This window comes from Anomalospiza imberbis, chromosome 13, assembly GCF_031753505.1.
Source record: "Anomalospiza imberbis isolate Cuckoo-Finch-1a 21T00152 chromosome 13, ASM3175350v1, whole genome shotgun sequence".
Lineage (NCBI taxonomy): Eukaryota > Metazoa > Chordata > Aves > Passeriformes > Viduidae > Anomalospiza > Anomalospiza imberbis.
Window position 1 is genome coordinate 9,308,204 of NC_089693.1, and position 15,249 is coordinate 9,323,452.

General features: G+C 39.6%; 1 protein-coding gene across 1 annotated transcript in view; it reads right to left on the reverse strand.

Moving 5' to 3' along the window:
- ADAMTSL3 (ADAMTS like 3) overlaps window positions 1-15,249 on the reverse strand; it is a 177,417-nt gene that overhangs the window by 32,408 nt on the left and 129,760 nt on the right. Inside the window, exons 15-18 of the mRNA XM_068203801.1 lie at window positions 9,064-9,350; window positions 2,242-2,371; window positions 1,020-1,212; window positions 327-506 (exon numbers count right to left, since the gene is read on the reverse strand). Of these exons, the coding sequence (XP_068059902.1) occupies window positions 327-506; window positions 1,020-1,212; window positions 2,242-2,371; window positions 9,064-9,350 (790 nt within the window). The remainder of the gene's footprint in view (window positions 1-326; window positions 507-1,019; window positions 1,213-2,241; window positions 2,372-9,063; window positions 9,351-15,249) is intronic.

The following is a 15,249-nucleotide window of genomic DNA, read 5'->3' on the forward strand; positions in this document are numbered from 1 at the left end:
AATTTTGAATGGGGAGTGGTAGCAAGCTTGCATTAAACAGGAAAGGAGGAGGATGCATTCCAGAATAATGCAAAGATTTGCTTTTTGGAAGCTGTACCGTGAAATTATTGATAGCTCAAAATGTCCTTCAGTGACTGAAGCACTGCCCAGGAAGGGGACTGTGATCAGTCTGGCTGCAGGCAGGGATGCACAGTTTAGTTCAGGACAGGCCTTGTGACAGCTCCAGCTGCCCTGGCAGCTCCAAACAGCTCATTTACCAGGCAGAAATCTTCAGAGCTTTTGTTGCAATGGAGGGTTTTGTTGCACCATTATTGAGGCTTGCTCACCTTGGACCATTCTCCAAAGACCAGCTGAGGAGGACAATCAACTTTTGCACATGCTTTACTAGTTGGCAGTTTGGGTTCCTGGCAGGTGCCATCAGGGTGTTTCAGGAAACTTCCATCTGTCAGCAGCTGCTTACAGGACACTCTGCGGGTCTGAATCCCTCCTCCACAGGTACGTGAACACTAAGGAGCATCAAATACAGCATTTACAACCACATGGACATCTGTGCTCTTGAAAAATGACATCTACTTTCAATGAGAAATCAAGCAGCATGGAAAATTCAGTGTTAAAATATTTAATATATCAGAGATGAGAACTGGAGTTCAAATGTAAAACGTACCACCTGAATGCATGGATGAAGTAGAAATCTTAGAGAAATACATGCATCTTATGCATAAATCTATGTCCCTCACATGTTAATACATCAAAAAAAAAAAAAAAGAAAAAGAAAGTAAGGTTATTGTGTTTATAGAGCATAGGGAGAAAGATGATGTATGGAAAAAAAGGTATCCAGCCTTCTGAAATCTTAACAAGGACTTCCACCTCATCCTGTGACTACCCATGGGCACAGGAGTCTGAAGCAGTGCTTTTGGGTTCGTTTGTTCTAATGATGGAAGTTGAAACACACACAGAAGGCAGGGAGCTGCCTTCGTGGCCAGAGGAGCCCATTTAGACTTTCTGTGGCCCAGCCATACCTGCTGCCATTCCTCAGCGTGCCAAGCAGGGGGACAATCAATCTGGTTACAGGCTCGCAGAGAATGCGGCTTTGGGTCTTTGCACTCGTGGGCAGCAGGAGCAGATCCCCCGGGCTGCTGGCAGGACACGGCCCGGCTCTGGATCCCCACCCCGCAGGTCGCCGAGCAGCGGCTCCAGGGGCCGCTCTGCCACCTGTCCCAAAACACAGCCAGAAGCTCAGCTTTAGCAATGCCCTCACGCTGGGGAAGGAACAGTCTCATCCAAACAGAGCCCAGCAAAAAGCACAGCTGCAGGCACGGTTATTGATCAGTGGCTAAAACACCCCTTTGATTTGGCTGGCGCACAAAAGTAGAAATTGGATTTATAAACCTTGCAGGTAACAAGCAAATGCAGAATTTATTAACAATAAAGTAATAAATGGTCATTTTCAGTCAAATTTTACTCCAGTATTTACCTTTGCAGTGTTTGTCTCAAAAACAGCCTGTTGGCAACCTGCTGATGTTTACATTGATAAATGTAAATATGTAAATAGACCTTTCTTATATTTACAAAACTTCCTTTAAATGCATATATGTTCTCCATAAAACATACTGTTCCTGTTAACTTCTTCCCTACTTTTAGCAAGAGCAGGTCTCTGCAAACACATAGAAACAATTTGCAAAGGCTTTGGGATGTCAGAGATCAGAAATGGGTAAATAAGTCACCACACATCAAAATTTCACATACGGCCCTTTCAAGTGATCAAATGGCCTAGAGATTTTCTTGGATTTAGACTGGACTTGTTCTTTCCCCATTTTTAGTAATGCTACGAAAGAAGCATTAAATTAATGTGCCTTTAAATCATAATTTCATAATTTTTGAAATTCAGGAAAAAGTGAATATCCTCAGCTTTTCTTTTGTGGAATATCTTCAAAATTTTCTTTCTACTACTAGAAGAGTTAAGGCTCTTTTTCCGGCTCTGGCAGATATTCAACATGGAAGAGATTTATTTCAGAAAATGTCCCCTATTTCACCAGTGAGATATGAAGAGTGGAAAAGGAGTGAACAAGACCAAAAAAACACCCCAATCCCAAAACCTTGTTGAAAACGGAAGTAGTGAAATTCCATCCCAAAAGCATGACCACAGTCCTGCAATCTGAACCCTTTCTGAGAAAGCCAATGTTTATTTAAGTCCCATTAACCCTTCCTTTGCCACCACATAATTCCATTATTACAGGGTACCTCGGGGGGCAGAGCTTCGTGTTGCAGGTCCGAGTCATGGGGGGTGGCCTCTTGGAATTGTCACACAGGGTTTCACTGACACCTTGCTTTGTGTCTACGTGCAGACACATGGCAATGGCTTCCTGTGTGCCTGCATTTGGAAAGAAAACACCCGTGAAAGATGGAAGAGATTTCTGTAAAGCTTGCTCTTGAATAATAATCAGTAAAAAAGCACTGGATTAGATAGCAGGCTTAAAAGTAACATCTCAAGCAAAAAGGAATGCAGAGACAGTTTACATATTTAATACTCAAGATATTTGTGAATTATACCTTAACTTTACTTCTGTGATATTTAAAAGTCATGATTTGACATTCTGCCACTCTGAAAGCCAATTAATCCCCAGGTTTTTCTGTCAAGCTAGTAGCAGAGGCTGCATCTACTGGTTCTGTAATGACCCTAAACCAACTACTACCTCCATTGCCAAAACTGAGGTGAAAGTGATTCCTCCTCACTTACCTTGCCTTTAATATAAAGCTAAAGATCTGCAAAAATTGTTATAAAAATGTAGAAAACTTGCAAAGCTATAGTCAGGAGAAACGTTCTATGTTTAGTCAGCCATTCTCAGTGGCCAAGAGATGCAATGGTTTTGCTGAAGGCAGCAAATCTGACCCAGCCTAGAGCTTTCCTGACTAGTTACCATTCTTGGCACCTTCTGATCTGCAGCTCTTGCTACCTGGATCTTATTACTAAAGCATGGAAGATTACTAATGCTCAAGTTTCTATGAGCAAAATGAAACGTAAGTTTCCTTTAGAAAAGACAGCTTAGTGAATACACATTCAGTGAACTACTTCTATTTTAAACTTACGCAATTATCCAATTTTATATATCATATTTTTTAGTATGAAAGCCTTGCTCAATTTCAAAGCTCACTCACATTCACATAAAATACAAGATGGTTGTGATGTGCCTGGGGGATTCTGTGTATCTGGGTTGTTCTATACAAGCAATGCTAATGATCCAAATCCTATAGAACAACAGAGCTGAAATCATAAAATACCTATATTGTTTCCAGGTAAAAATGGCTCTTGAAGAGTCAGTTTCAACTTAAATTCCTTTCCTTCTTATCTTCAGTGATTTTGTAAGGACACTGCTGACCACCAGCCATTCTAATTCCAGTGGGCTGGAATACCTGACACAGGAAGTTCCACCCTCAGGCCGCTATTTTTCTCCTGTACGCAAGCACAGTCATTTTTTCATAAACCAAAGATGTTCCCTCCATCTATAAACAATTTTGATTCAGTCCAGTGTATTAGCCAGCCCAGGCCACAGTCCCACTTGAGCCAGTCCAACTACTTCAAACACCTCAGCAGGGGTAAACCAGTAGCAATTCTCAGAACACCACAAATTCCAATTTCTTGCAGGCTCTCTGGTACACCTCCAGATCCCCTCTGGGACTCATTTGCAGTTCAGAAAGACCTTGTTATATAAATGTTTTGACTACATCTACAAAGTGATGAATTTTTTTATAGAGCAAAAGACCTGACCTTAAATATGACTGACAACCTATTCAGTTCCCTTGTATCAAAATATTGATAATTCTGTTAATGTAGAGCACACACGTTGTGGTAAAACTACTTTACTAGTCAGGCTGAGAATAAATATTAAACAACAAATACCATGACTGTAATACAGGCATCAAAATGTCCAAAGATGACAAAACAATAAGCACAATTTTTGTTATAGATGTAGGAGAATAAAAAGCTTTCTTTCCAGTCAGTCCTCAATTGTTTGTTTAACAGGAGCAGCTTCCCTTTCCCCTTACAGAGGAAATGCACATTTGACTGTCTACAGGAGAGAAGGAAGCATTTAGAGTTGGGTTCCGACAGAAGCAGATTTGTCTTACCAGACAAGTAATCAAGTCCATGCCAAGCATCCATATAATCTATATTTTAGGTCATAATCTATTCTATGCTACCAAGCTTTAGCTTTGCTGACCTCCTTGTGTTGCTGTGAGTAAATCCTGCTCCAAGGTGATGCTTCTGCTCTGGAACAGGTTGCAACACAAAGGAGGGGAATGAAATTAAATTCCCCTCAGACCATCTAAATTGGCAATAATGTCATGGGAACTTTTTATCTTGGTGTTATATAAGCTAAACTGGCCAGCCAAATGGACAAAAGGCATGTCATACCAGGTGATGGGGTCTGTCTACAAATTGCCACCTGCAGTTCATTAAGGCATTCCTGCCTTGCAGCAGGACCTGCAGAGCTTTAATCACTTTAAGATAAGAAAATGTTGATATGTGGTGTGTTTTTCATTTGACTGAAGTACAGAGCACAAACTGCATTAGCAATTCTTCCCCACTGGGGCCTCAATGAAAGAAAACTTGCACCCTGTTTTGATGCTCTAAGTACAAAATGGATACTAAAGAGTTGTTAAAAACCTACGATGAAGTCCCTTCCTGTTCCTTCGTTCTCAGTTCAAGAACTACATTCAATAAATAACTGCACTTAATTGATGTTAAATTTGCTTGAACTTAACTGTCAAAATGTCTTCACAATTAACCAGATTTCTCACCCCAAACTATAATTTTCCATTAGTTGGGAACTTCAATCACTGATAAACTTATTCTATGTCGATTGGAAAATGGAAAAATCTATTATTCAAACAAGCAAAGTTTTATATATATGACTTTCTTGGCTTATAATATAAACATAGTAGATAATTTAACTAAAACATTATGTATGCAGCAGGGAGCATTAAGTATTTTTACAGTAATCTGATGCACTATTGTAGTAATTACCCTACTATTGAGTGAAACAGAATATTTTCTATTTTAACCCAGCATTCAAACCACATACATTTACATTCTTCTACAATCTTTTCTGTGCAATGAAATACACAGTGCTTGAAGCTGTTTTAAAAGATCAAAATGCTTGAATTAAGCCCAGATTTTCTCTTCCTGCATTTTTGAAGCACAAAGAAAATAGGGGTGGAAAGCTGCTGTGCAAACATTAAAAAGGTGGGTCTATTCTCTATACCTGGAAGAGGAAATAAATTTTTTTACATCAGATAGTCTCAGTTTGGTGGATTCTTAAAAATATGTACGATAAGCTGAAAATAACTCAGAAGAAATGCCGAATTCTACATATCCTTGAGCCTCTCTGTGCATCTATTTTATACTTCTGTAAGAGAGTAAACAACATCTGCAGCTAATGAAACAAATGACACAAGTGACCAGGTATCAAGGTGACTCCAACACAAGCTGACAGCAAATTCTCTCAGCTTTATATGTGAGTCTCTGAATGGCCATTGTTTTCCTTAGAGTCCTTAAATTTGGCTAGAATCCATTAATATTCTAAGAATCTCAGGTTTCTCGTAAATAAAATGGTAAACTTTTAGCCATTATGGTCCAGACAAAAGCCTGAAAACACAACTTGACTGCATTCTGAAGTTACCAAAGCCACAGAGGCTATAGAGGAAATAACAGGAAGTGCATATGTTATTTATTGCTTCATCTCATTATTTTTAGGCCAATGTAATGACTTTAGGTGGCCCAAATAACCGTTTTTGAAGTATGTGGAGTATAAATAATAATAATAATAATTACATTTAGCCACCAAAATCTGCCTCTTGCAACTAAAGGTATATTTAAACAAGAAAATGTTCAGAGATTTTTAAAATGAAAAACATCCCTTTAAAATATTGTTGAGTAGTAAATGATTGACAACAAAGAAATGCTAAAGAAATGCTATAGATTACAACTAAAACATTTTTCTTCAGGAATATTCTTTATTCTTGTAATGATTATTAATTCCCTACTGATGATATTATGTAAATTAAACTTCCATCTGGGAGTCTCATATGGCCAAAGTTCTTCAGATTGAAAAGAACACAAAAACAAAAACAAAGAAACCCCCCAAAAAAAACATTCAGGGAAAATGAAGGCAAATTTTGAGATCCCAAAGCACACAGTTGGCTTATTTTCAGTTTGGGATTTCTTCAAGCCCTGAATAAAAAACCAGATCTTTAAGCTTCAGACTGGTTACAGAGCTTCCTACGGGTATTAAAGGTGATGTCTGCCTATGACTAACTAAACTTTTATTTACACTCATGGAAAGACTGATGAAGGAAGCATTAATTACACTAAGATGCATAAAACAACTCAGCTGCTCTCAAAACTTCAACTTGTTTGGCTCTTCACATGCTGTGTAAGAAGCCACAGGTTTGGTGCAGAAAGCACACAAGTGACCCGAGACTGGGGTGATTGTTGCTCTAGAACTGGAAAGATGATGTTTGATAACACCTTGCAAATCACTCTCTGTAAGTCTAATACCCAAAAAACCCAATGTTTCCATCTGCATTTTTTCATCTGCTTTGCAGAGAGACCAGAGGAGACTGAATTACAAGTCTAGTCTGTGTGAGGATTAAAAAAAAGGTGCAAGTGACAAGCTCTGAAAGAGAGATTCGGACTTTGCTCAAATATTTGCTATAAAAGCTTCCAGCCTACTTAGAGCCTGCAGAATTTTCCCTCATTCAGAAAGAGTTAAGTACCAAGAAACGGGGGCAGGGAGTTCCGAGGATACAGAAATCCACAGGAATTTGTTTTAATAGCCACTGCTAGATGCATACATCCTAGAGAAAAGTACCCAATATAATTTACATTACACTGGGTTATTCCAAACTCAGACAACATTTATTTCTTATAACTAAAGAGTTCATCTAATTGAAATGAGATTTGAACATAAAACTTAGCAGAAATGGATCAGCTCCTTTGAACTACACAATGGAAAAATAGTAGACAGTGAGATCATTAGCTAGTACATTGCAGTGAGTTGGAAACAGAAGAGATGTCTGGTTCCCTTAAAACTATTTATCGGCAGGTAATTTTTGGTCTGTTTGAAAGCCTTTGCCAAGGCAGCCAGAAGACCAGAGCTGATAGAAAGGAAAAATCACCTAACTAGCACAGCAACATGGGGGCTTCTGAAGCTGCTCATTGATAAAACACCCTGACAACTTCCCACATTTCCCAGGAGCATCACATAAGGAAAATGTCTAGACACAGTACCAGTGATACCAAAGAAGTCTTAAAAACACAAACAAGATATTGTCTTTCAAACTTCTTCAAGTGAGTCATTTCTACCGCATAGCAAACAAATTGTTAGATTACTATGAACACCTTTAGGACAATTCTGGGTCAGGGAATCTCACAGATTCATGAAAGGGTCAGAAGTCAACAACAGAGTTCATACTCAGCTCTCTCAGGAACAAAATTTAAGCTGAACACAAGATTCTGCTCATCAGTCATTTTGAAGTTCCTTCCAATGAAACTGCTCCTTAAATTACCATCAACCTGCACACCAAGTGCAAGTTTTTATGGGGATGCTTTTGCAAGGACAGACTCACCCTTGAAGATGCAGAATGCAAACACGCACATGTGCAAAGACTAGAGATTATTTCACCCTACATATCTGATGACACCCTCAAAGTTCGAAAACCTTGGAGTTTTAGAACAGCTCTGGCAAAGACATTGGCTAAAAAGCAGTAAAGTGGATTTAAGATGGCAAGAAAATAGTTGTATGTTACAAAAATCAGTTGAGATACCAGAACCACAAATTTAGAATTAATGAATGGCTTGCTTCTGCTTTACAGTACAATCTCCTCATTTCTAAAAACATTTCTCGTATTAAAATATGAAAAAGTCACTCAGCCACAATAGCTGTCACTACCATCTCATGCTTCTACAAACATACTTGGACTACAGTCTCTCCTCCCTAGCCAGTCATGATGCCCACTGCAGGTAGTGCAGGGAATAGGATGTTCCAGCTTTTGTGATCACAGGTGCTGTTATTCCTATGGATCAAACCCCTCAGTAAGCAGCAGTGTTAAATGATAAAGGAGGCACTATCAGTCACTTACCATGCTGCTGATCCCATTCTGGGGCATCCCTCCCAGCTGGTGTCTTCCAGCTTTGAGCTGGTGAACAGCACAAAGGAGGCTGCTGTCTGTGAGCTCTATCTCGCTCCCCACTTCCAATTGTTTCTGTTTCCCCTTTTTCTACATTTTTTATTTCTTCTATGGGTACAACTGTCTTCACTTCCCACTGATGTCAGCAGTCCTGTCATATATAGGTGTGTTCACAATTCCACTGCCTCCACTTAACACTTCATAACTCACTTGTGTTCAGTCCCAAAGTACAGTAAGTAGTAGCAACACCAGCAGCCTTGTCTGGTAACATGTACTTACGACGACAGGGAGATTCGATTACATCCAAGCAGGAATGTGCCTAACTACTTGCAGACAGATGTATGGCACAGAGCTCCCAGGCAGTGATACAGTGCACCGAGACCCAAACCAGCTCCCGTTTGATCCTCACGCCGCCCAGGCTGGAAGCAAGTCTCCCTAATTACAGCTCTGTATTTCTACTGCTCCGCAGCAAATGGCAGCTTTTTGGAAGAAAAGGAATAAGCATGGGAATTTTTACTCTGAAACCATACACTTCTGGTTCCTAGGAAAAGGTGGATCATCTAAACATTTCCACCATTGATGCATCAGACATACTGGTACCAGAGGGCCTGGCAGCTGACACTCCTGCAGCAGCAAGACTAAAGCAAGTTGCTGTATCAACTTCCTGCACCTTACTTTACTCAATAAGTGTTTGCTGAAGGAAAGAAAGTAATTTGAAATACTCTATTGATAACCAAAAATATGTTAAAGCTTGTAGCTGCAGGTCTTAATACAAATCAACATAGTTACTTTAAGGTAACACTAACAGGAGATGGAACAATACCAAATAGTGCCAAATTCTTACAACTCAGGATAAATTAAGAAAAAATAAGGTACCTCCAAGACATGTGGCTGAACATGGAGTGAATCCAATATATTCCCAGTCATAAATCACACTACCATCTTCAGCATGAGGAAATTCTGGCGTGTAGGGGATGGGATCACTGTCACAGGATGCCTGGTGACAGACTCGTTCTGTTGGTGGCCTCTCATCCTCACATTCCTCCTCAGGCAGCTCCAGCTCGGTCTGAGTAAACGCGAGAAGGATCCGGCACTTCACGTCACGCACCTGGATGCCACTGCCACACGTGGCACTGCATGGAGACCAGGGCTCAGGAATGAACCTGCAGATCATCACAGCACTGTCATTTATTCCATGGAATTGTGCCTGTGTGTGCACAGCTAAAACACCGCCAACACACATAAATGGGTATTTATACACAGAGCAGACATACATAGTACTGATGCTTAAATAAAATGCATAATCAAGTATCTTAAGTCTCTCACTTGACTCTCACATGCCAGACCATTTACCAAAATTCACACAAGAAGATGTAGGACAAGAGGAGAAAGAATCATGAGGAACAAGGAAAGCTGTATCCTTGCTGAGGAAAAAGGAAAACAGCTAAATGTTTTCTCAGTCTCCTTCAACTGGGAAAAAAAGGAGAAACTCCAGGAAGATGCATCTGTACAATATAAAATAACTCCTCAGATACACAGACTTGGGCATATGCCAAAAGTATATTTGCAATCTGCTTAAATCTGAGAGGTCCTCACCTTATGTCATACTAATAATCAGCAACCAGAGAGAAGAGAAGCACTTTTCAAATAGAGCCATTTCCAGTGCACACCACTGCAGGCTCTTCAGATTCAATCTTGCAAGCAGCCTCTCATCTTCAATAAAGAGGCCTAACCAGTCTACAGTCCATAATTTTTATTAGAAAGCATTTATGCCCCTGATGAACTACAATAAAATCTTGTTTTACAGGTCATGAATTTGTTATAATATTCTCTGACTTTGAGGGTCACATTAATATCTGATAGTCATTTTCCAAATGGCACTAGAGACAAGGGGTTGGATTTCATTAATAAAGTTATCCTGGGTGGCTCTGGGGTGTACTTGATAAGAAGTCAAATACAGAATTTCCTAGAACTTTTTTCCCCATGAAAAGGCTGCAGTTGCTCTTTATTATGTGTTCAAATGTAGCTGATGATCAAAACACTAGTGGGAGATATAGGAGGATAATTTGACCGATGTTAAAAATGTATTTGGAAAGAAAGATCCAAATTAGGATTCAAAGATTTGGCCCTTATCTTTCATAAAGAATTATCTTCCCCTTACTGCAGGAAAGCTGCCCTTACAAACATAAGAACATTTGTGTAAGATAAAAATGAGTATTTACACTCTACATACACAGTAAGCACAGAAAAATGTCAACAGTGTGGTTTGATTCTGTGCACAGTTTATCATCTTGCCAATAATTTATTGCCAGTATACACAGAGGGAGACTCAAATAGAAGAAAGGAGAACAGATGGCTGGATAACCTGTAAGGATACTCTAAGTCAGTCTTTGAGATAGTCACCCAGGCTGTGACTGGGACACACCCCAGAAGAGGCTTTTTCCTGTGGAAAGGACTATTCCCATTTCCAGCAGGGGTTAAAAGATTAACTGGTTATTCTTTAAGGAGAATTTAATGGAATAGCTTTACAGCTCTGCTACAAAGATAAATATATCTAAGCCCATCAACGTTTCCTTGAGCTGTCTCAGAATTTTTGTTAGAGCTCACTGGTCCTAACCACCCTTCAGGAAAAGGCACGCTATCCCCAGCTCCTCTTGACACCAAGAATTCCCAGTGCTCATCCCTCCACAGGTCTGAGCACCTTCCAAGAAGGCCAGATTGATGTTTATTGGAAGGATGCTATCAAAACAGTGCATGGTTGTGTCCTACAGTGAAGAAATCTGAGCAAATGCCAGGTGAGGAACAGCCCAAGAGCCCACTGAGTCTGATGGCACAGCTGGTGGGGATCAACGTCCAGATGCCTCTGGTATAAATTCTAATGACTGTTCTGTGGGAAAAGCCACAAAGGAAGGCTTTCTCTTACCCCAACAGACAGAATCAGCTTAATCCTGGAACATCTCACAGTCTTTTCAAAGACAGCCATGAAAACTACCTAGGGTGGCAAAATCACCCTCATCCAATGAAATGCTTAAGCATGAGCCTAACTTAAGTGTATTAGCTGTGCTTTGAAGGCAACAGGATGACAATGTGTTCAGAGGGAAACTTGTGCTTAAGTGCTTTATTGGATCAAGGCCAGTGTGCACAGGCTTAACAGAATGATTACTTTCTTCTCCTTCCGTGAAAAAAAAAATAGGTCCATTTATACTTATGTACCTAATTGGAAAAATAAAATTGATGGACATTTATAGTTGAAAATAGTTGGTCTTCTAATCATACCTAAGTTTATAGTCTGAAAGAAATAACTTCTTTTGGTAAAAGCATGACAGCAGCATACCAGAAATTAGTGTTAGTTTTGTGTACTGTTAGTTGAGTGCATTTAAACATTCCTAAAATAATGTATTTCAAAAACATTCTTTTGAAATCCTGTATAAATTAAAGGAAATTTTGAACCACAGTAACCATTTCAACTCAGCAACCAACTGATTTATAAAGAAACTCAGAAAATTCTAAGCATTTTTTTCCCTGTCTTATAACAAGCTTATATTAAAATTGAGCTTTTTGTGTTGAATATTAGCATCTGGTATTTTTTCAGTGACGTGCAAGATAAAAAATGAACACACAAACTACTTTTTATTGTACCTTGGCATTTGCTAAATTAGTCATGTGACTATTTACCTATTGAAATCCTAAACTATAAAACTTCTCCAAGGATGATCACGTTCAAGTCGCACTAAGTACTTTCAACAGATGCCAGTGGAGACTGCTAATATGAAAGCAGAGCAAGGAACTGACTGAACACAGAGAGCTGATTTTTATGTGAATTTTGAGTTCAGGCAGATGGGGCTTTTTTTATTTTTCCTTTATCTTGAACATGCAAAAGCAAAGCCTGTGACAGGTCATTAAAGCAAACTCCACCAGCCTCAGATGTGAGGCATTTTGGCATTCACAGCATACACCTGGTAATGCTTTGGACACAATACTTCCCAGAAGAAAACTCAGTCTGCCTTCAGTGGGCACACACTCAGAGTCATCTCAGGTCAGGATTAAGGAGCATCAAAGTACTTGTACTACAATGCTTTGTAGATCATCAGCAATTTATAATGGACAGGAGAGTGGTAACTGGAAATTTTCTGAGATGTCTAGGTTTGTAGATGAGACTCCTCTTTTTATTAAAAAAAAGAAAATGGAAAAATGCAAGTTTGAGCAGGTACAACTTTTTATAATCAACTTTTTTACCCACTCATTCTTCTCAATGCTACATTGAACTAAATTTCTCCTATACCCATCTGAGCAGGTATAAATAATGATGACACTTCAGATGCAGTGGAGGGCATGTCCATGCTGCAGTGTTATCAGTCTAGCACTAATGGAAATGTGCATTCACCTGGCACATGCTGTAAAAGCAAGTGTAGGATGACCAGAGAAATGAAGCAGTGACCTAAACTAATGATGATTAAACTGGGAGAGAGCAGTCCAACTCAACCAAATCAAATCTAAACTGAAAACTGAACTCAGCACAGCCCTCTGCAGCTTACTGAAGATTTGGAAAACATGGTGTCTCTTAATTTTTTATTTTCCTCATGACTATAATTCTTGCTTTCAGTTAAGACAGGAACTGCCTAAATAATGAGAAAAAAAGGCTGCTCTAACAATATTTCCAGTCCAGTCCTAGTGCACCAAGGGTCCTGGATAAGTCTAAAGAAGCATCTACAATGCTGGCTCTTACTGAGCAGAACTTCCATGGTGCTGGCACCCTACCCCTCCCTGCAGCACCACCCTTGCCTGCTCTGGACAGAGTCACACTGCTGGTTTTATCAGCCTCAAGGGTAATGTGTAGGACAAAATCACCAGCCCATTTTCAGAGAAGGAGCTGTGAGAAATGAGTAATTCTCTATCACCAAAGGCACAGTGGGGACATGTCTGTGAAAATGACTCCAATGCAATAAGTGGGAACCTTTATGAGAAACACTGCATTTCACATCACTTTGAGTTCATATTGCTGAAAAAATATATCAGCTTTTTAAAGTATTTTAGTTTTTCCCTAAGCAATGACAGAGAAAGGCAGCTGAGGTGTCTATTTCTTTAACTTACAAGTAATAAAAAGGATGCAGAAACTTGCTGGAGCTTCTCTGTGAATCCCACTGTAACTAAGAAGGCTCGAGGGAAGAACATTTAAAATAATGATTGGTATCAACTGTCATCACATTCCACAACTGAAAACTAAAAAGGTCAGACCTACATTTTTCTTGGCCTCACTTTAAGGACAGTAATTTTTTATTTTGCTAATAATAAAAAAAGAAGCTTTTGAACATTCCCCCTCTATGTAAATTCAGGACACCAGCCGTGGTAGACCACAGCGGCAGAAGTATTTATCTTCCACAAGCTACTTTTGGCATATCCATCACTTGTGGGTTCTAAAACACAGCTGCATTTATTCTCTTATTCATTATCAACTAAAACATCATACAAAAGCATAGAGAGAAAGTTGTCATAAAAGGATGGACTAGAAGTTGAGACTTCATATTGTGGTTTAAATTTGGATGACAAGAGAACAACTAAAATTAGATGTGATTGCATTTTACCAAGGAAATCATAAGTCTCCTGCTAGGCAGAGGTGGGCTGTGAGTTATCACTGTGCCATGTCTAAATTACAGAAAACAAAGTTGAACAGTTCTGAAACAGAGGGAAATCTTGTTATAATTTATTCTGGAAGAAGAAGCAATTTATTGTCACAGTTTCTCTTTAAACCTTAATCCCTGCCTCAAAAATCTGACTCTGGCTGGAAAGTACCAGAGCAGTTTGGACATGATGTTTAAAGTATTGATGGAGAAATTCTATGGCTGCAAACCATTATTGTCCACATGACCCACAGACAATCTGCAAAAAGGAATGAAGTCAGGCATCAGCTATTTCTCATCTCCCCTTACCTGCCAGCTTCCTCAGAAGACTAAACAGTGGACACTTAGCAGCAGAAGACAGTAAAATGAAACTCATGGGGAATCTGGCCACAGTGTTAGAGCTGGGTCCCAGAAGAGCCCAGAGTCCCCAGAGTGGGGTGCACAGCACCTCAGCACAGAGGGGGTGGTGAGAGGAGTCAGCAAGAGGTGGCTGGAGAAATCTTTCAGACTTAGGTGAAGATGCTTCTGGGAATTGTGAAGAAAGTCTAAGGACAGGATGAGGCTCATGAATGAAAGAGGAAAACCATCTAAGTCTCCAGAGTAAGTGGAGAAGAAAAAGGCCACAGTGGAATATATGGGTCACAGCTGGGAAGGAAGAATAACTGCTGTCATTGTCAGGACAAGGCACAAGGCAGCCCATGACAGATTCCGGCTCAGCTCTGTTACATTCTACATCTCCTCTGAACCAGCAATGCTGTGTCCCTGCCAGTCCTCCCTGATTGCTCTGTCAGACTGATGCTGAAGGATCCTAAAACCCCAGAAACTGCATTAGCTCATGGTTGCCACAGCAGGAATTTGTAATACTAGAGATAATTTTCTTTATAGCTTCATGCTGAATCCTCTCTAGAAGTGACCTCATATACCTTCATTCTGCTACCCTGACACTTTAAAAGCACATTTGATTGCATCATCCCCCTTTGACAATCACACTTTATTTTTATTATGTTTGCTACTACCCTGCCTGAATTCAGGGCCACTGATCTGGAGAGTGAAATAACCACTCACAGTAGGTTGACACTTGACTTGAGAGGCTAGAGCAGTGAAAAGTTTAAACTACAGTCACCATAACTATATAAACACCTGTTTGGCAAGAGGTTTCTTCTGTGAGTCATTGCAGGTGTAAAGATTTTATTACTCATGGTCACACCTGTTGCTGCATGTGTGCCAAAAATTAGGAATAGCTTGATGGAAGAAGAAAAATAAGCATAAGGTACACTCTGCTATCAGAAAAATATGAAACCAAAGTAACTTCATTAAGCTCATCTAAATTATTTCAAACCGACATTACTAGAAACGAGTGCAGAATTCAACACAGTACAATAAAATACTGTTCAAAATCTCACCTAATACTTTTTAGAAATTTAAATACTTTAATGCCTATATA